The sequence below is a fragment of the Panthera uncia genome, assembly GCF_023721935.1.
Source record: "Panthera uncia isolate 11264 chromosome B2 unlocalized genomic scaffold, Puncia_PCG_1.0 HiC_scaffold_24, whole genome shotgun sequence".
Lineage (NCBI taxonomy): Eukaryota > Metazoa > Chordata > Mammalia > Carnivora > Felidae > Panthera > Panthera uncia.
In genome coordinates, this window is record NW_026057580.1 from 105,128,047 (window position 1) to 105,149,177 (window position 21,131).

General features: G+C 39.1%; 1 protein-coding gene across 14 annotated transcripts in view; it reads right to left on the bottom strand.

Moving 5' to 3' along the window:
* Window positions 1-21,131, bottom strand: part of SYNE1 (spectrin repeat containing nuclear envelope protein 1) — a 477,690-nt gene that overhangs the window by 89,849 nt on the left and 366,710 nt on the right. For all 14 annotated transcript variants that reach the window (XM_049653080.1, XM_049653082.1, XM_049653085.1 and 11 more), the window contains 12 exons: window positions 18,713-18,886; window positions 17,157-17,288; window positions 16,221-16,417; window positions 15,409-15,541; window positions 14,877-15,059; window positions 13,258-13,407; window positions 12,250-12,426; window positions 11,400-11,555; window positions 7,102-7,257; window positions 3,996-4,166; window positions 2,242-2,375; window positions 1,636-1,840 (listed from right to left, as the gene is read on the bottom strand). In XM_049653080.1, coding sequence (XP_049509037.1) covers window positions 1,636-1,840; window positions 2,242-2,375; window positions 3,996-4,166; window positions 7,102-7,257; window positions 11,400-11,555; window positions 12,250-12,426; window positions 13,258-13,407; window positions 14,877-15,059; window positions 15,409-15,541; window positions 16,221-16,417; window positions 17,157-17,288; window positions 18,713-18,886 — 1,968 coding nt within the window. The remainder of the gene's footprint in view (window positions 1-1,635; window positions 1,841-2,241; window positions 2,376-3,995; window positions 4,167-7,101; window positions 7,258-11,399; window positions 11,556-12,249; window positions 12,427-13,257; window positions 13,408-14,876; window positions 15,060-15,408; window positions 15,542-16,220; window positions 16,418-17,156; window positions 17,289-18,712; window positions 18,887-21,131) is intronic.

Below are 21,131 nucleotides of genomic sequence, written 5' to 3' on the forward strand. Positions count from 1 at the left end.
TGTGTTGTGTGGAAACCAATTTGACAATAAATTTCATGTTAAAAAAAATTAAAAAAAGAAAGTTAAAAAAACCCACAGTGCTACATTTTGCCTTTTTCTAATTAATATTATACACACAAGGGATGAGTTTGTCAACAGCATCTTCTGTATGCGTGGTCGCATTATAGTGGTTACAATGGGCCCTCCTGTTTCAGTGGGGCATAGAACCCCAGCAATGGCTCTGGTGAGCAGAGTCAAGCAGTATAAAAAGAAGACTGTATCTTCATTCTTTGCCATAGTTTCTCTTGCCTCCATTTCTTTGTGGGACACTCATATGCTCAAAATTTAAGCCGATGGAAATTCCCTGTTTCTAGTTTCCTTCTACCACTAAGAGATGACAAATGACTGGTTCTTGACCCACCAGACACAGTGGAAAGAGCAAAGCTTGCTATGCCTATACACGGACTCTTGTGAAAGGGAGGGAAGAAAAGGGGGGGGGGGCACCTCTGACTTTGACATAGATTTTTAACAAATTCAGAGAAATAGTTTGGAGCATTGCCCTCTAAAACAGGTATGTGTATATCAACTCAGGAGGACTGAAACTTTAAAATGACATATCTTGGGGCACCTGAGTGGCTCAGTCTGTTAAGCAGCTGGCTTTGGCTCAGGTCATGATCTCATGGCTCGAAGGCTTGTGAGTTCGAGCCCCGCGTCGGGCTCTGTGCTGACAGCTCAGAGCCTGGAGCCTGCTTCAGATTCTGTATCTCCTTCTCTCTCTCTCTGCCCCTCCCCTGCTTGTGCTCTCTGTCTCTCTCTCTCTCTCAAAAATAAACATTAAAAAACCTTTTTAAAAAATCACGAATCTTATAAAGATAAAATGTGGAAGTCAGGGAGAAAAGCATTACATTACCTTTACTGTAAATATTAAACTTTGGCTCTAAGGTAATTTATTCAGTATTTATGTGAAGGTATTAGGATAGGTTGAAATTTTATTTATGTGCTTTTTACAACTTGCCTAATTCTAATACATCGATTTGGGAAAGTTTACAAGAAGGTTTTTGAAACAAGTTCATTAAAATAAAGACAAATAAGGACGAAGAGTAAGAAGCATGGAATGAGTGAAACAAGAGAACTGTTCCTGAAAACCTAAAGTAGGTTATTGGCAACTTCAGTAAAAAAGAGAAATACTTTATTAAAAAGAAGTATTCCAGTAAGTCAGGAAAGAAAGACTTCTTTCTACTATTAAATTCTGAGAAGAAATAATGATGTTAATGCTTATAATGTTAATAAGATATAGATAATACTTTTCACAGATTTTTAAAAGATACAACATTATTCCCCATGTGGTCATTTCTCAAATTGATCAAATCTGTAAAAACAGCCCAAATCTTCACATGGATGGGATGCCATTAGGAAAAAATGGGAAAACAACTCCTCTCTAAACACGAAACAGTGGGAGGGGCCTCTTAAATCTGATACACGTGCAACTGTGTTCTGAAAACCTAGGAGCCTCGCTGATACTTACAAACAATTTTTGGATAGCTGTCCCACATACTGAGACGTACCAGAAGCTTACCCACAATCAGCCCGAGCCCTGCTAAACTCGAGATGTCTAAGACCCGCGTGGTGGGAAAGCGCCAGCGTTCCTAAACATACGTTGCAATCCTGAATCCACGTCGCGGCTTCGTCATCGGCAATGTCCTTGTTAGTGGCTGCCTTCAGGAGCTCACTGGCTCCATCCTCCTGCTGCTGAACCGTAGAAGCACACTGTTTGGAGTAGTCCTTGTATCTTTGCCAAAGTTGAAGGAGTGCCTTGCTGGAGCACAGCTGCTTAGCAATCTCTTCCAGCAAGTTATTCCATCTGGAAACAACAGCCAACACTCATGGGCAGATTAACACCTCTCAACAAATGCCGTTATTTACTATATTATTTTTCATGACCCTGCTTCACGTGAATATGGAAATAATGCAGGGATGTCTCGTCTCAATCTGACATAATTTTATCATGTAATATGGCTCACTCATATTTCAGGGGTAGATAGTAGGAATGAGGTCAATCTTGGGATATATAGCAGCTCTCATTTCTTTCGAAGCCTCTTCACTGCATTTTCTTACCTTAAATTCATTTGTGAAAATCAAAACATGAATAGAGTCTTTAAAGCTCAATTTCAAAATGCCAGCAAGTTTTAGCTGTATCATTATTTATAATAAGGCTGTAATGTAAAATAATGCATAACAGTGTAAAATTAGCATGTTCCATACCTCATATTGACATCTTTTAATGTGGTGGTAAGAGTTTCTGTCACAGGTGGGTGACATTCTTTTAACAGTTGGTTGGTGATGGAACCAAAATTCTGTAAGTTCTTTTCCTGTTTTTCCAGATCATCTTGAAGATTCTTCCCAAGGGGGGGGAAAAAAAAGTGCCACAGATGACGTGACAGGATGCAAATTCTAATAATCGAGTTTAAAAGTAATTTAGAGCTGTTTTCATAAATGTGTACATAAACATACATAAACCATGACTTTGTTCCAATGCTTTATAAGTTTTCATTAGATAATCATTTCTTCTTTTAATGATTTTGCTCTTACGGGTGTAAGAAGGGATTCCTAGCAACTAAACCTTCTTACAGTGGCATCTGGAATTCTGCTGGAAAAGCTCGCATGAGTGTCCCTGTCCGTCAACTGGTAGGAAGCCATGCCATCTGTCACACTGGTTCTCTTTGCTGTTCAAAGTCAAAACCCACGTCTCCCTTGTATTACATACCTACAGGTGTTCTACCAGAAACTCCCAATAATTAGACCTTAAGAAGTCATGATGTTTCTGGGTACCATTTATAAGTTCTATATCTGGGTGTTCTTCCTTGCGAGGAATATTTACTAGGCAGATTATGGACTTGGCACAGTCTTCTACCAAGGACCAGTGAAGCATCTTGAAGGAAGACGTTCCCTCGGAAATATTACTGAGGTGACAGACTCAGTTCTTAGTAAAACTCTCTAGGTGAAGTAGGCTACACTAAAAAGTACTTCTAATTGCCACAAAGCTAGAAAATATATTTTCAAACTTACTATTCTCAAAGCACGTTTTAATGATTCTCAGTATCTGCAACAACTATTTAAGGTTTACAGAAATTATATATGTATGTTTTATCCTCCCTCCCTCTTATCCCATCCACAAGAAAAAGCATTCCCTTCAGAGAGTCAGCGTATGAGGTCAGCAGCATATGAACTTTCATTGCCAAGCAGGGAAACGAACTAATGTAAGGAGGGTACATGCTGGGCTCCTGCTGGCATCCCCTCCCCGGAGGGCCTGTCCTGCCCATCCCGTAGTCTGCAGGAGTTAGCCAGGGAGAAAGAGTGGCCACAGGTGAGAGTGCCCCCGGTCAATGCCCAGTGCACAGGGGAGTAAGAGTGATAGCTGATTTGAAGGCAGTGGCCTGAGGTAAGAGAGAGTGCTCTGTAGGGTCAAACAGCAGCGATGTCATTCTATATGAGTACAGTGATGACAGGCACACAGGAAACCAAGCAGTAAGTGCTAGAAAAAGAGGCTTACGTGTACACATCAGACAGACCACTGACACTATGCTGAACGAAAGGAAAACAACTTAATAGTTTACAAATTTACCACTTTGCTATCTTTCTCTTTGTTTTCTTTTTAATCCCTTAGAGTATGTTGGGAGAAGCAGGATAAAGAGAGAAAGGGAAGACACAAGGCAGCGACAATGGGTCAGGGAGGCTGGCTTGAAGGTAAAATCATTCTATAAAATATATTCACGTGGGTATTTATGTAATAGAATTTTTTAAATCATATGGTTATATACCAACTAATCCAGAAATGTGTTATCCACAGGCAAGTTTAATTAAGTTGAAAATAAAGCGGGTTAAGATAATTTTAAATATTTAAAAATAATTAAATGTAAACAATATATAGCAATATCCCAGGATGATGTTCACATTTGCTTTTTTTAATTTTATCAAACTAAAGAGAATATTAAAGATGGGTTAAATTCATTCCTTACCTGAAGATTGTCTACCTGAACTTGTACAGCTTCTAAAGAACCAGTCAGCAGGCGGAAGCGGGAAAGAGAATATCTGGCCTCCATGAGGTAACTGTTTATCTCATCAAAGGCCTCCTTGTGATTGTTCCATTGGTCAAACACGGACTTCAACAGTATCTTGAACTGCCCAACCTATTGAAAGAGACAGAAACTTCTTATAATTGCATAATATTCAAAATGATGGAGGGGCGCCTGGGTGGCTCAGTCGGTTAAGGGTCTGACTTCAGCTCAGGTCACGATCTCACAGTCTGCGAGTTCGAGCCCCACATCGGACTCTGTGCTGACAGCTCGGAGCCTGGAGCCTGCTTTGGATTCGGTGTCTCCCTCTCTCTCTGCCCCTCCTAGCTTGTGCTCTGTATGTCTCTGTCTCTCAAAAATAAATAAACAACAACAAAAAAAATGATAGAATATATATTGAATTGATGGAAGCAACATTAGTATCTAAGAACTTCATCAGGGTTTCAGGCATTATAAGTAAACTAGAAAAAAAAGATTTGAAAATATGTAGCAATATTGAAATTTATGTCTTTCATACTTTTGACTACTCAGTCTAAATTTAAATGCTTAAAAAGGTAATATAGGACCTTTGTATGTAATACACATAATATACATTCTATATATCTATATAATATAAAAGTGATAAAAGGTCAATATATTTAATACCACAGTTTAGGAAATATATTAAATGAGTGTTTTAAATGTATGAACTCATTCAATCCTTATAATAACCTTATGAGGTGGCTGTAATTATTATCTCCATCTTATAGATAAAAAACCTGAGACACCTCAGGTTATGAAAATCACCTGAGATCATACTATCAGAATATGAGAGTTCTAGATTTGAATCTATGCAGTCTGGTCCCAAGAAATGAAATAAAAAATATCTATTTATCCCCTTCCTTCCTTCCTTCCTTCCTTCCTTCTTTCCTTCCTTCCTTCCTTCCTTCGTTCCTTCCTTCCTTCCTTCCCTCCCTCCCTTCCTCCCTCCCTCCTTCCCTCCTTCCTTCCATCACACGTATGCATGCTCTCTTCTCTCTCTCTCTCTCTCTCTCTCTCACACACACACACACATGCACACAAACCCTCAAATTCCTATCTTAAGACAAAACATCTAAGAACATTCTTTCCCTAGACTTATCTGCAATAGAAAATGTAAGTTCTTAGTTTGATCTGTATCATTTATAAAGATATCTACTTTGGACTTCCTGGATGTCACCCTTAATCCTCTAAATGTAATGTTTTGAATAAGGAGTAAGTATGGCCATAATTAAGAAAAGAGATCATATAAATTAATTTGTCCCTGCTTTCTCCGATTTTGTTCTTAGCATAAAAGAAAAATGCTGAAACCAACCAAACTATCGAATAGGCCAAAGGGTTACAAAAGTGCTGCCTCACAAATGGTATAAAGCCCAGAGGTACGGACCGGAGAGGGGGCGGACTTCACCCAGAAAGTCAGGGGTGGACATGAAAACAAAGCCAGGAGATTAATCAGAATTTTTAAACAGTCTGTTTAGTTTTTGTATCATTTTTGTTGGTTTTTCATGAAAAGATGTTTCTGTGAAAGAATCACTTAATTGATAGAGTAAATTATTTCCCAGATTTGTAATTGTTTATAAAAATGCATAAAATAAAATAAAATAAAATAAAATAAAATAAAATAAAATAGATTTAAAACTGGGTTAAAGACAAGGTAAGGACAGACTCGAAGGCTGCACCTGGACAAGTACATAGACTGTAAGGAGCTGTTTGCTGTGCTCCAAGGGTCCCAGTCACCTAACCTGCTTGTGCCTTAGCCCGCATCTCTGCAAAGTATGGATGGTGACTACTCACACAGGTGTGTGCAGAGCAGTATCTGTTGTTACATGTCTTTATTATTGGAGGATTCAGCACTCCATTCGGCATGTATTTATCAAATGTCTTCATAGAGCTTACATTTTAGTGAGAGAAATTTAAACAAGTGGGCTGTATCCTCAGTTAGAAATTGACAAATAATATAGATAAAAGCAAAGCAGAGAAGAGAGTCAGGGAGGGTGAGATAGGGATGTGGAAGCTGTCATTTAAAACAAAGTAGACAGGAAAGCCCTCACTGAGATGATGAACTTGAACAAGAAATTTGAGGAGAGGGAGTAGCCCATGAGGATACTGGGAGAGGGTGTTCCAGATGGAGGGAACAGTCAATGCAGAGTCCCTGGGTGTGGAACGGGCCATTGGAGTTCAAGAGTAAGGAGAGATCAAAAGCAATAGGAACCTGTGGGACAGCAGCAGAGGCCAGGTCAAAGGGACTATGGGAGCCCAGGTCATGGGGCCAAGTTTTGGCCTCATTCTGACCTAGGCAAGAAGCTATTGAGGGGTTCTAAGCAGATGACTAGTGTTATCTGGCTTCCATTTAATAGGACCTCTCTGGCATGGAGGCCATGGAAATAACCAAAGCCAGCAATGATGTTGACTTAGACCGAGGTGCGGGCTACAGAGATGGGGGAGAGGCTGGATTCTAGATCTCTTCTGAAAAGAAGGCCGACAAAATTGCTGAGGGACCAGACATGGGGAATGAGAGAAAGAGAAGAGTGAAGAATGACCACACAGTCTTCTGTCTAAGCAACCGGGCAGAGTCATCAATCACTGAGATGGCAGAAAGCATAGGTTTGTGGGGCAAGAGTTGGGAGTTGGCTTCGGCATGGAAGTTTGAGATGTCTACTGGTCCTGTAAGAGGAGGTGTCTATAAGTTGCATCTCTCTCTCTCTCTCTCTCTCTGTCTAGAGTTTAGGAAAGAAATCCAGGGTGGGGAGACACATTTGAGAACTGTCTGTACCTAGGTGGTATCTATGGACATGGGAATGGATGAGACTATTAAGAGAGTAATGTTCATGATAATGTCTGTTATAGGAAATATCCAAAGCTAGACTTTTTTTTTTTTTAAGGGAGATTGATAAAGTAGACTTAGTACAAAGAGATAAGGTTGATATTCTGTAACTACTCAGCTACTTCAGGAGAACCAAAACCCATGACACATGTGGACATGAGGTGGCAAACGTGGTCTTAACGTCAGGTCTCTGCAAGCAGTTATTACCATGTGGTCCAAATTTGCCCAGGTTTGCTTGAGCTCCCGCAGCGTGCTCATGACAACACCAGAGACTTCTTCTTTCTTGTTCTGAATCAAAGCAAGTCCATTCTGCTCCATTTTCTCTACTTCTTTTTCTTTTGCTCTAATCAAATCTTCTAGATCCTGAGAGATTAAAAACAGTCACTTTAAATTGTTCTATTACGGAACTCTGCAGTCCACTGAAATTGAGCCATTACAGTCTCATATCCTCGCAATTTTTTATTGATACAAAAAATTTGTCATTTTCAGGAGAGCATTTTCACACAGCATTACTTGTTCCTACATTAAATTTTTAAAATAGTCCTTTTATTCCAAGATAAATTAGCATAACTTTTAAAAAGCAAAATTTGATTACCTACTAGATAAAGGCATAGCACCAGGTAAGTTTTTTTAAGGAGTCAGAAGGAAAGAAATATATGTGAAAAATAATAACATGATTTATGTTCTTAAAATCATATATCCTGGTGTTGGAAAAGTTACACAGTCCTAGGCTGACATGCAGTAGAATGGAATCCTGGGCCCAGTCAGTTAAGCCTCCGACTTTGGCTCAGGTCATGATCTCACGGTTATGAGTTCCAGCCCCGCGACGGGCTCTGTGCTGACAGCTCAGAGCCTGGAGCCTGCTTCGAATTCTGTGTCTCCCTTTCTCTTTGACACTCACCCACTTGCACTCTGTCTCTGTCTCTCAAAAATTAATAAACATTGAAAAAAAAAAAAGAACTAGATACATAGGTATGTAGCCATGGAGGTTAAAGTGAAGAAAATTCTAAAATAATATATATGAAATATATATAATGAATATATGGAATGTCTTTTAAAGCTGTTAAAAACTTGGCTCACATAGGATAGTATTATTATAGTCAACTATTTGGTAATCAGCCATGAGTCAGTACCAATTTATTTATTTTTCTCTCCTTAATTATCATAAAGCTATTTTTTTCTTGATGTAGTAATTAGAAATTCATGCAATTAGTAGCCTGAAGAGATCATTTTCGTTTTTAATATTGTTCTTTCATTTCCACTTCATAATTCTGTCAATATTTTGACAGCTTTGATAATTAACCAGAGAATGAATATAATGATTACTAGGGTTATAGGTCCTCTATGCAGTATAGAAAACACAATTTCACTATTTAAGGATTTCTCTACTTCTTTAAAAGATTAACCATAATGTCTCTAATAGGATTCTAAAATCCAACCATTGGAAATAAATTTATCCTTATTTACCCATAGATGTTAACTTTTTTTAGTGAGCAATATTAAATGAATGACCCATTGCTTCAAAACACATCCCTAAAATGCCCTGCACATTTATGTTGGCATAAAAGCAAAATCCAGGAAGGAAACAGGACTGAAATATATATTTTGTGCAAAACGAAAGTGTGTTTTCCTTTCCTTTCAATAATAATTAAAAGATGATTCTGTTTCTGATCACTGACGAAAAAAGCCAAACCTAGCATTTTTTTGCTATAATAAATCATTCTTAACTTGAGTTAATTCATAAGTATCATTTTTTATGTTGGTTTAAATGAATAAATCACCTCTGAAAGAGTGGGAAAGTATTCAAGATGTTCTAAACAAAATAAAGGTTGAATCCAGTCACCGATTTAAGTCTGCTGGCTTGAACATCACACTTTGGTCCAGAGGAACAATTTCTCAAAAATGACAATAAATTTTTATCAAGGTTTATGGTACTGCCAAATAGAACCTGCCGTTAAGCTGTGGTGATTTATACGTGATGCCCCAAAATAACTGCGTGGGTTACTTTCATTCTGTTCTTTGTTTCAAAAAAAAAAATGACTAAATTTGAAATCACTAATTGGCATTGGTGTGAAGTTCTTTAAACCACATTTCAAGCTTTCCCTCCTGACACTGCCTTGTGTGACCTTCCGGGAGAGACTCAAATTTGGGTCCGGAAAGGAGTAAAACTTGGCCAAACCTCCGCTTCATTTTCTGGTAGTAACATCTCTGTTAAATAAAAGGTACGGTCATGAAAAAAAAAGCAAAATGGAAAATGGCAGGCAAAAAGTACATTAATGAGATGAAAAAGAATGAGGAGCTCTCTGCTCCTCCTCCGCCTGTGCTCTGTCTCTGTCTCTCTCAAAAATAAATAAACATTAAAAAAAATTTTTTTAAAGGGGTGCCTGGGTGGCTCAATCAGTTAAGCATCTGACTTCAGCTCAGGTCATGATCTTGCCATTCCCGAGTTTGAGCCCCACGTCGGGCTCTGTGCTGACAGCTCAGAGCCTGGAGCCTGTTTCAGATTCTGTGTCTACCTATTCTCTGTCTCTCCCCTGTTCGTGCTCTGTCTCTGTCTGAAAAATAAATAAATGTTAAAAAAAAAAAAAAACCTTAAAAAAAAAAGTAGGAGAGAAAGAAGTAAAAAGGAAAAGGTAGGGGCACCTGGGTGGCTCAGGCACTTAAGCGCCCAACTTTCGTTCAAGTCATGATCTCATGGTTTATGAGTTCAAGCCCTGTGTCAGGCTCTATGCTGATAGCTCAGAGCCTGAAGCCTGCTTCGGATTCTGCGTCTCCGTCTCCCTCTGCCCCTCCCCAACTCATGCTCTTTCCTTCTGAAAAATAAAAATTAAAGATGAATTTTTTTAAAAAGGAAAAGTTAATGTATGATTTCACTTCTAACAGTAAAGTTTATCACAATGACAGAACAAAGAAGCACTAATTTTGCTAATTATCTTTTCATTTTAATGGAAACACTCAGGAGCTTAAGAGGTCAGACTTCTCATCCCTCAAAGTAAAATTGTGAAATTCTGGATTTTTTGGCGTATTTTGATATACAAAAATTGATGGCCGAAATTAGAAACACTACTGGCCCCTGGAAACCTGGAAATGCTATGAGGCTAGGTGAGGCATAATTTTGGTCTTCAGTCTGTTATACACCCCTCTTCTGATGAGAAGCATATTTTTAATTTCAGGGTATTTCTCTATATGTTGGTTCTGCCGTATTTAAGCACGCTGGAAATTACAATCCGTGAGCGTGTCAGCCCAGCACAAAGGTATCTGCTCTTCCGTTTCTAAGTGGAAAAGCTTTGACTGAGAGTTTAAATAGATCTTTCTTTACATCTGCCCCCCCGAAAAAATTGCCAATTGGAAGGAAGATTGTTATGAAAGGCCTTTCTTTTTGGAGTCTACAATAGAAAAACAAGATTTGGGGAAAGGTGCGTTCCTGTAGAATTATCTTATAGTTGAGTCTTTGGCTGCTCGTGGGCAACACTACAGAGAATCATCACAGCTGCTCCGTTTATTAGAAATCACTGAATTCTTTCAAAATTTTATTACAGCATTACCTGCAATAACTCACATTTCCTCTGCATAAACAAGAATACCTGAGCAAATATTAAGTGTTCCTAAGTCACTGGAAACCATTTAGAGCATGTTCACTCCACTTGCAGGAGAGACTCTCACCATTCAGGGTAGAATGAGCGGATGCTGCTGGAGCTTCCCAGAGGACGTGGGAGAAAGTAACGCTGTTGTCTGAGGAGCACTCTGCTCCTCACGGTTGAAAACAGAACTCAGTCAAGCCTCTAGCGCTAACGTCCATTTACGGGAAATACAGGGGATACGGAGGACATCTTAAAGGAAGTCCACAGGCTAATCCTGAACGTGGGACCAGCCTACAGATTCTGCAACAAGTTAGTTTCATTAACAAATACTGAGGAGGCTTAAGAGATCTAGTAACAAATGTAGCACGTGGACATTGTTGTATCCCTACGTGAACAAATTAACTGTGAAAAAAAAAAAAAGACGTTTTAAAGAAAATTGTAGAGACGGTGTTATGAGCTGAGCATTGAATAGCATTAAGGGATTATTGTCAAAGTTTTTGTGGTGATAAGGATGTTATGTTTATATATGAAAATGTCAACTTCTTAGAGATGTGTGTTGTAGCATGCAGGAATAAAATGACATGATGTCTGGGATTCACTATAAAATCTTTAAGAAAAGGAGTAATTCAGGAAAATATGTCAAAATGTTTAATTATTAAATCTGATGAGCAGCATGTGGGAGTTAGTAGCACTGTGTCTACCTCAGAGCATGTCTCAAGATTCTCATAATTTCAAATTATTTTAAATAGGTGAAAAACTTAATAGTTAAAAAAAAAACCCCTCATAAACGCACATAATCAGAGAAATTCATTACCAAATACACCTTTTTTCAGTATTTAACTCTCAGCTCCCAGGTCCAGAAAACTCCTTTGGCACCTGCCACGAAACTATGACAAATGCATGTCAGCCCCCCGGGCAACGTACCTGACAGTCTTTCATGGCGCTTTGAACTGAAGCCTGATCTCCAATTCGATGCTGTTGTTTTAGTTTGTTTTCCTGGGTTTCATACCAAGTTTTCAGACTTTGCACATTATTTTCATATTCTGACCAAGATTCCAATAAGCCTTCCAACAGCTGGATCTGAACACACATAACAAAACGAAGTTTGCAATTTTATTTTAAAATCAAATCACTGGCACTGAAGCCACCATTTCCTCCAATTACTCAAGCCACTACTCCCTCTACATTAAGAGCTTGTAAGATACAGCTTATTGTATAGAGGATTAAAAAGCAAATCTTATAAAGTATAAGTCGGTGACTAGTATTGGTAATTAAGTAAAGTCAACTTGGAAAGGCAAAAGAAGTTAAGGGGCATCTTTAAAAAAGTAAAACAGGGGCGCCTGGGTGGCTCGGTCGGTTAAGCGTCCGACTTCGGCTCAGGTCATGATCTCACGGTCCGTGAGTTCGAGCCCCGCGTCGGGCTCTGTGCTGACGGCTCAGAGCCTGGAGCCTGCTTCCGATTCTGTGTCTCCCTCTCTCTCTGACCCTCCCCCGTTCGTGCTCTGTTCTCTCTCTGTCTCAAAAATAAATAAACGTTAAAAAAAAAAAAAGTAAAAAAAAAAAAAGTAAAACAACGTACAATGGGTGAAGAGTAGAAGACGAATAAGAGAAAATCATGAACGAGAGTAAAGAATATTTAGCGCAATGGGATTCAGTGGTGTCCCCTTCAGAAACGTTTGTGTGCTGTGTGAAGCTATACTGCTTGTGAAATGAGTTTTCTTTGCAGACCGTCCCCGGTCTTGGCATGTTGGACAGCAGGGGCCACGTGGCTTACCTTCTCAGTCACTAGGCCCTGCAGGATTTGCCAACTTTTATTCATGGCTCCAAGTTGCTCAGCAAAATCAGTCTTGTCACTGCGTTTACTTTCCACATCCTGACTGCTGATTTGTAGCACGGACTGATTCACAAAATCAACTGTCAACTGTTTACAGTTAATATCTATCTTAAAACCCTGAAAAGGGAAGGGAGGAAATAAAGAAACAAGGTTATGCACATAAATGTCTTGTATTTTATCAGGAATTGGAAAGCCTTAAACAACTTTAATCTTATCATTTCTGTGATTTAGTCCAAATGACACAATCTGCTTATAATTATATAACTCGTTATTATCAGAAATTCAATATATACATATAATATATGAACATACTGAATTTATAAAAGTATAAATTACTGACTTGAATATATAAAAATTTATAAAATTTTGAATTTATTAATATATTGAATATAAATATATGTATACATTTTAGGTAGAGGATGTATGTAGAATTGGATAAATTGTCTAACCTCACTATAACATACTCATAAATTATAGCATTTATTTTTATTATTTTTTAAATGACACAAAATCTTATTCAAAATTATTCCTGGGGCACCTGGGTGGCTCAGTTGATTAACCAACCAACTCTTGATTTCCGCTCAGGTCATGATCTTGCAATTCATGGGTTCGAACCCTGCATCGAGCTGTGCACTGACAGAGTGGAGCCTGCTTAGGATCCTGTCTCCCTCTCTCTCTGCCCTCCCCCTGCTGGCTTGCCCTCTCTGTCCCTCTCTCTCAGAATAAATAAACATTGAAAAAAATTTTTAAAAATTATTCCTAACACCGGACAGCTTTTCTATGTCTACAACTAGGGAGGCAGTTTTTTTTTTTACCCTCGTACCCTTATCTGGTCACTATGTATGAAACATCCACTCCAAAATCTGATGTGCATAAGTTGAGTTTTGAGTTCTTTTGAATGAACTAGTCCTAAAATATGAAAAGTTAAAAGAAAAAAAAATCCACTACCTTGTATTTCTGAAGGTATTCATGAATTGCCTTGTAACCTATCGAATTTTTTATGTTCTCTTCATCCTTTTGAATAACATTTTCCATTAGAGAAATCCAAGTCGTCAGTTCAGAAATGGCATGGCGGGACGGCAGCTTATCCATCTGGAGCTGCCCCAGTAAGAGACAGAACGAAGGCACGAGGGTTAAAATTCAAACCAACTTTCTGCCAACCCCACAACCCTACGTTAATATTTATTGACGTGCCAAAAGAGATAACACTTCTTAATGACATTTTTGGATCTTAACCTTATTACAAGCTTGAAATTAAACATCAGGCAAACAATGAACAATAATAGGCATCTTATGTTCACTTGACATCCAATACTATAAACATTGTATAAACACTAACTAATTAATCAAAATACCAGCAAGAAGGAAATATTATTCTTATTTTATAGCTAGTTTTATGAGTTAAAAAAAAACCTAACTACAAAACATTCAACAGATGTATTTTATTAATTATCTTGTAAAAATTTCTGTGTATTATGACTCAGGAATGTTAAAGGAAGAAAGAAAAATACCACATTACAAACTATCATTTTCTAGATTTTTGGCACTCTAATATTTATTCCTAAGAGCATGGCCAATTTCCTTACTCTTTAACTAAAATATGGTTAGATTTATGAATCTTACTTAATCTAACATACGTTTTTGCAGTTACTTATTGCAATGATTTGGAGGAACAAGGGCAATCATTTAAAATATTTATGGACTTCTATGTGGTGCAGAAAGATACAGAGATGAATGTGAGATATTTCCTGCCCCTCCTGGAAATATATAGTTGTTGACTAGGAGGGATAAGACCCAAACATTAAACACAGCTATCATACCTGGTAGAGTGATGAATATCAAAGAGAGGTAAATATACACTGTCTGGGATCCAGGGAAGGGAGGTATATTTCCAGAGAAGGGAAGTACTTAAATTTATTGAATGCCAGTTGCTCTATTATGGGCGAGATTATAAGTCTTGAAAATACATTGTGATTGAATTCTTGTAACTATTCACTTTATGAGGGAAGTGGAGCGACCCACATTTTAAAAAGAAAGTTTTGGGGCGCCTGGGTGGCGCAGTCGGTTAAGCGTCCGACTTCAGCCAGGTCACGATCTCGCGGTCCGTGAGTTCGAGCCCCGCGTCGGGCTCTGGGCTGATGGCTCGGAGCCTGGAGCCTGTTTCCGATGATTCTGTGTCTCCCTCTCTCTCTGCCCCTCCCCCGTTCATGCTCTGTCTCTCTCTGTCCCAAAAATAAAAAAAATAAAAAAATTGAAAAAAAAATTTAAAAAAAAAAAAAAAAAGAAAGTTTAAACAAGGCCAGATGAAGTTTCTACTGCAACTACACACACACACACACACACACACACACACACACTAAAGAAGTTGTCCTTGGAAGAAATGACATTTGTAGGTATGGCTTTGTAGAACAGCTCACCTTTAGTGTGCAGAACAATGGAAGAGAGAAAAGGCAAACTGTCCATGACAGATCAGATCTCCATTTGAAAGCAAAAGCAGATTAGCACTCTTTCCATTGACTGCTGTTTAAGTCAATGGTTATGAATTAAACCTATGATTATTTCTATACCTGGTGGAGCTTTTCCTGTACAGTCGGAATATTTGTCAGCAGATCAGTCCACTGGCTATCAATGTGTGACAGTTCTGAACGTAGGGAAGCCGTGTCCACTTTCTTTAATCGAAGAAGCTGATTTCCGATGCTCAGAACAGACGATTTCAGGGAAGATTTCGCATCCACTTCTTTGGAAAACTCCTAAAAGAAGCAGCAATGTTCAAATCAGGATTAAATAGTTAGACCTTTAATTTAAGAAAAGAGAACCATTTACTACATAAACAATTTTTCTATACGTCTTGAAGAGGAGTTATGCTAAGCATTCCAGAGGACCAAAAAAAAAAAAAAAAAAAAAAAAAAAAGTATACCATTGCCTTGAATGAAAGCCAACAATGAAGCCATTCCTTGAAAATTACTTTAATGAGGCAATGTTGAACCCTAGTATTTTGCATAATTATTGACCACACATAGTTAACATTGACAAATTCTCTTCAGCTTGGCTTACTAAGTATATAAAATTGAATCAAAAGTTTTAGATTCTTAGGCTTACCAGGAAAGCATTTAGATGATCACGGACCATTTCCAGTTCTTGTGGGACTGTCACAGATTGTTGAGTCCAAAATTCTAGCCTGTCTTTTGCAGACTGTAACCAGTGAATAAGTTCTGCAGATTCGCTTTGATATCTGTAATTATATTAATGCATCTATCAAGTAAACCTCTGATACCTCCTTTCTGCTAACCCATGTTATTCAGCAAGGCCAATTTTCAAACAAGAGATACAACAGGTCTGGGAGAATAATGCCCTGCATGGGACACTCTCAAATTCCCTTCAAATTTAAACATTAAGCAAGCTTCAGCTTTCCCATTTCGAAGCTGAATGCAAAAAAAGTATGTATCTTTCTCCTACTCATTCACAATGAGAATATTTAGAAAATGTTAGATGACTATTATTAAAAGTTCTCAGAAGTAAAGGTGGCATAGAAATAGAGTATTTCATGACGTAAAATCAACCCTCCACTTCTCCTGAATACTTCCCATTGCCCTTACTTTCTCGAACATACTTTCCTTCTATGTCCCCTTCTAAGGTTTTCCTGTGAACACCCATGTACAGCCAATAGGCAAGGGAGGACCAGAGCTCAAAGGTAAGGGGCATTGGGGACCTGCTTCCCTGCCCACTTCTGCTTGCGTGTTTATACAATTGTCCAAGAATCTAAGGGAGGGAAGGCTTTGTTTTCGCCTTTATTTTCCAAATTAGAAGATAAGTGCCTAGGGGGACCTTATCTTCTTTAAGCCCATACCCAGTAGTGTTAGAAAGAGCCCGCAGCGCTAATCTAAAATTATGTGTAACAGCCATTGTATTACCTGGTCCAGTGTTTCAGTACTGTTTCCAATCTGTGAAGTTCCTTCGACACTTTGTTGGTATTATCCAACCACTGTTCTCCCAGTTGATTGAGCTGGCTTTCTAGATCTGAGCAGCTAATGGATATGAGCAGTCGTTTCCCATCATCTAACACCTGATATAATTTGGGCTGGTATTCATGAAGCCTGGATTTCAAATGCTAAAATTGATTGAAAATACCAGGTTAAAACTTTGGATGATGCATTTTTTTTTCTCTTCAAGAATTATAGTTTCTCTGGTGCTTGTAATGTTCTGTTCCCTATTAGTCAGAATTCAACCATTTGCACCCAAGAAACATTGAGATGGCTCACATATATTTAAGTATAGATGTCCTTCTTTTTTCTTTTTTTTTTTTCTGTAGTAACTTCAGGTACACTTAAAACTATCAAGCTGTAATTAAGAATAGTGTGACACCAACACGTACCACAGAAAATGCTCAGTTGAATTTTCAAAAAGAGATCTCACGTTAAATAAAGAAAAAAGAGGGTGCCTGTGTGGCTCAGTTGGTCACATGGCCGACTTTGGCTCAAGTCAGGATCTCGCGGTTTGTGGGCTTGAGCCCCGCATCGGGCTCTGTGCTGACAGCTCAGAGCCTGGAGCCCGCTTCGAATTCTCTGTCTCCCTTTCTCTCTCTGCCCCTCCCCTGCTTACACTCAGCCTCTCTATCAAAAGTAAATAAACAGGAAAAAAAAAAAAAAAGAAAAAAGATCTTATGTTCCTATTATAAAACAAATACTTAAAATCTATCTGCTTTCAACAATGTTAATAGCTTGAAATAAAAGTAAAAGTACTTAATACAATATTTGACTGCAAGTTTGTTTAGATTCAGTTAAAACCACAGGGAAGTTTCAAAAGGAAATGTGGCAACTTTTCACACTGAGATGCCATTGGACGCTGACCTGGTAGAGTGTTATCCGGTCGATGAGCCTCTCCTCGCTCTCCTCCACCAATCCCACACTTGGGATGCTACTTTCCACCACCTCCAGCTGTTTGCTGAGCGCCTGGTGGTCTTCATCCAGATGAGACCATGTCTAGAAACACAGTATCAGTCTGTAAGCTAAAAAAATTCTTATTATGGGGCACCCAGGTGGCTCATTCAGTTGAGCGTCCGACTTCAGTTCAGGTCATGATCTTGTGGTCTGTGAGTTTGAGCCCCGCGTCGGGCTCTGTGCTGATGGCTCAGAGCCTGGAGCCTGCTTCGGATTCTGTGTCTCCCTCTCTCTCTGCCCCTTCCCCACTCATACTCTCTCTCTCTCTCTCTCTCTCTCTCTCAAAAATAAATAAACATTTTTTAAAAATCCTCATTAAAGAACCACGATCTTCTTTTTGTGCAAAGTACGCATTCAACAGATTCACTTCAAAGTTATGTTGGAAGGGCGCCTGAGTGGCTCAAGTCGGTTAAGCACCCCACTCTTGATTTTTGGCTCAGGTCATGATCTCGTGGTTCATGAGTTCAAGTTCAAGCCCTGTGTCAGGCTCTGAGCTGATGCTTGGGATTCTCTCTCTTCCTCTCTCTTTGCCCCTCTTCTGCTCTTTCTCTCTCTCTCACTCAAAACAAATTAAAAAATAAAAAATACATAGTTAGTTGGAGATGTTTGTGTTTGGTTTGCTTTGGGAAGCAAAAGATGGCTTTGAAGCAAGTAATCAGATGGCGACCCTGAAAAGCATTGCAAACACGCTTGGGTGTCTATAACCAACCAGCAGTATGAGCGTGGGCAAGTTACTAAACTTCTCTGACCCTCAGAGAAGTTTAATTTATAACATGTATAACATTAAAAATGTTTAATTTATAACATTAAAAAAATGGGGATAATAACAACTATCTTGTCCATCGTGAGGATGAAATGATAATGTACATAGTGCATCTGGAACGTATCAGGCATCTGATATGCGTGGTTTCATTCTTTACCACAGTAATGATGAGGGCATGATTTCAGCAAAAGGGCAGGGTGTGTTCACTTCATGTAGTAAAGCAAAGTAAATATGTTACATTCACAAACAGACAAAAAAAGCTACCACAAACATTTAATAAATATAAATATATAGCATAGACATTCTACTAAGGAGAAATCCCAAACCACTCGCTCCTAAATTCTCATTTTTATTTTATTTGAAACTGGAAAGTCTTCTTAAAAATCATGTGAAGTCTTTTTCAATAATGGATAGCAAAGATCGGCCACTCTTTAGTCTCACTGTCAAAACCCCAAATACCGTCACGCCCTGTCCAAAGTCAGTATTCGATGAATCTAGCTGACTCACGGCATGGCACAGCCTTTTCCAAACATAAATAGGAAATACAAGGGAAACAAGACAGAACACGAGACTGAGTCGGAGGGACTCCGAGAATTGGGAGTTCCAATTCTGAGGTGAATTGCACGAATAAATACATCTTCCATTAAGGGTGTGCTTTGCAGTTGGGTCTGCTGTAGGAAAGGTGTCACATCAGGAGTCTCACCTCTAGAATGTACTCCAACTCCACACCCCTCTTGTGAGCCCGTTTCAGTACAGCTGAAGCCTGTGTCATCAGTTCTGTGTGGAACTGCGTTTCTTGTAGGACCGCAAAGTTGATTATCTTTCTGAAGAGTGTCTCCGTCAGGATCATATGAGATTCCAGGCCTTGAAAGTATTCCTGCAATTTGTCAGGTAGAAAGAGGTCAGTGACTCATTCATATACCACCTTACAATAAAAGCTGCTTCACACGTAAAAGCTGACGGAACTCAGGCAATATGTGAGCATTACCTTCCCACCTCTGCAAGCCCCTGCCTCACGTAGGCACTCATGGCTTCCCGCAGAGACGGGAACTCCAGTCTCTTAATTGGCCTCTCATCCCTCCCCTCAAGTGCACTGACATGTGATGTGCTGTAGATACTCTGTCCCCGCAAACAGAGCCCTTCAGATGTGACCAGCTGTTGATAAAACTCCTCTGCTCTCCAAATGCCTCATCCCTGTATACGATCTGGAAGACTCTCATTAACTCCACCACACAAATTGGCCTCCCTTGTCCCTCAGACACATTGGCAACCAGTCTCCCCTCTTTGGCCTCTGTGTATATGCCATACGTCCCAAGATGTCCTCACTTGACACATTCATGACTTTCCTTCCTTTATGGTTGGGCTTGAACTCTACTCTTCCGAATTCCCAGAGCATTTGTTGTGCTCCAATACTCACTGCCAAGCACAGCCTGACATGTACGGATTGCTGTTACACGGTTTTAAATTTCCCTTTTATTATACTTACACACGACAGAATGGTAGGCCCTGCACAGTCCTACAAATGTATTTTTAAATGTTAATTTTTTATGTGTAACAGGCCCCAGAGGAGGGAGACAGAGCTCATCCCATTTCCTGTTCCCTCCACTGTGGTTAGGGCTGAAGGGCTGGGAGCTGATAACAATATTTAGTGTGTACTATATGCTAAAACTCTACCAACACTTTATGACCAACTCAGTTAACCTTGTAACAATTCTATGAGGTAGGTAGTTTTAGTTCCCATTTTGTGCGTGAGGACCCTGAACCACCCAGTCTATATAGAACATGTTCACTATAGAGATCTCCCTCAGAAAATGTCTGGTCAACAGAAGCCAGTATCTTCATTTTTCACTGACAACTATTAAATCATAGACTCTTCAAGTGGGAAGAGAACTTGGAGGTCATTTAGCCCAACATGCACCAAAAACTGATATTCCTTTTACAACCCAATCTCCTGCTAATGGCCTTGGATGGTCTTCCCATGGCCAGGAGAGTTATCTGTTCCATGCAACCAAATCCTTCTAGAGTTCTTTACCTATTGAGCCTACGTCTCTGTTATTTATGCTCATTGATCCTAGCTTCCTCTCTGGAATAACTCAGCATGATACTTTATTGCTGTTGTCAAAGATTTGAGGAAAACCAGCTGTGAACTTTAAAGCGATGTTTTCAAAGCCAAATGATAAGGCTTTAATAAATCACAAAGTTTTGGACAAAACTCCCTGGGAAAAATAGCAAGAAGTGCAATTCCCCCTCCCCCCCAAAATTTACCTTTATAAGACACCACATGTTAAGAGCTACATGTTAACTAGCATAATGTTAACTATCTCTAATCCAACGGGATTTTCAAAGTTTCCATGCATATGACATTCCTACAGTCTGAGAGTTTGGGTTTCTGGCCTGGCAAACTCTTCTTTCTGTAATCATTTTAATAATGCAAGAGTTATTTGTTGTGTGCACATTAAACAGGCATTCCTTTATTAAGGAATAGTGTCTAACCTGAGCTTGGCCATGGAACATGGCAATCTCAGGCCCCCCAGGTTTGATCATGTAGTAAGAGGACTCACGTCCCCAAGAATAAACTCTGGAGGCCTACAGCAACCAGAGGAGCATGTGCTTAAGGGCCAGAGGAACTGAGTGATACACATAAGAGACAGAAACCCCATCCCACAGCCGAGTGGGCAGCTCTGCATTCCCAGGGCACAGAGAAGGAGCCTTTGTCCAGGGCAACAGAAGGCAGAGGAAACACCTAGCACTAGAGGAATAAATGGGCATAAAAGACACAGAGGACAAAAGCAGAATTAAGAATGAAGCTGGGCACTTCGAAGAAAGTCCCCAAGTTTCCCACTGGTTGTAATTTATGATAGGAGAAAGCCTGGCTAATACTAGTGAGGAAGTGATAATTAAAATTACTAGGAACGTTGGTATTCTTTTTAACTCACAAAATTATAGAAACCTATCCTCTATAATTTTCCTGGGCTACTGAATGCCCATGGGTTTGAACATACATTTGTTGCTTAATTTTAAAGAGTAATTTATGCAAGGAAGAACTCATAAAAGATTGACAATAATAGGTTTTACTATTTTACTATATATATATATATATATATATATATATATATATATAT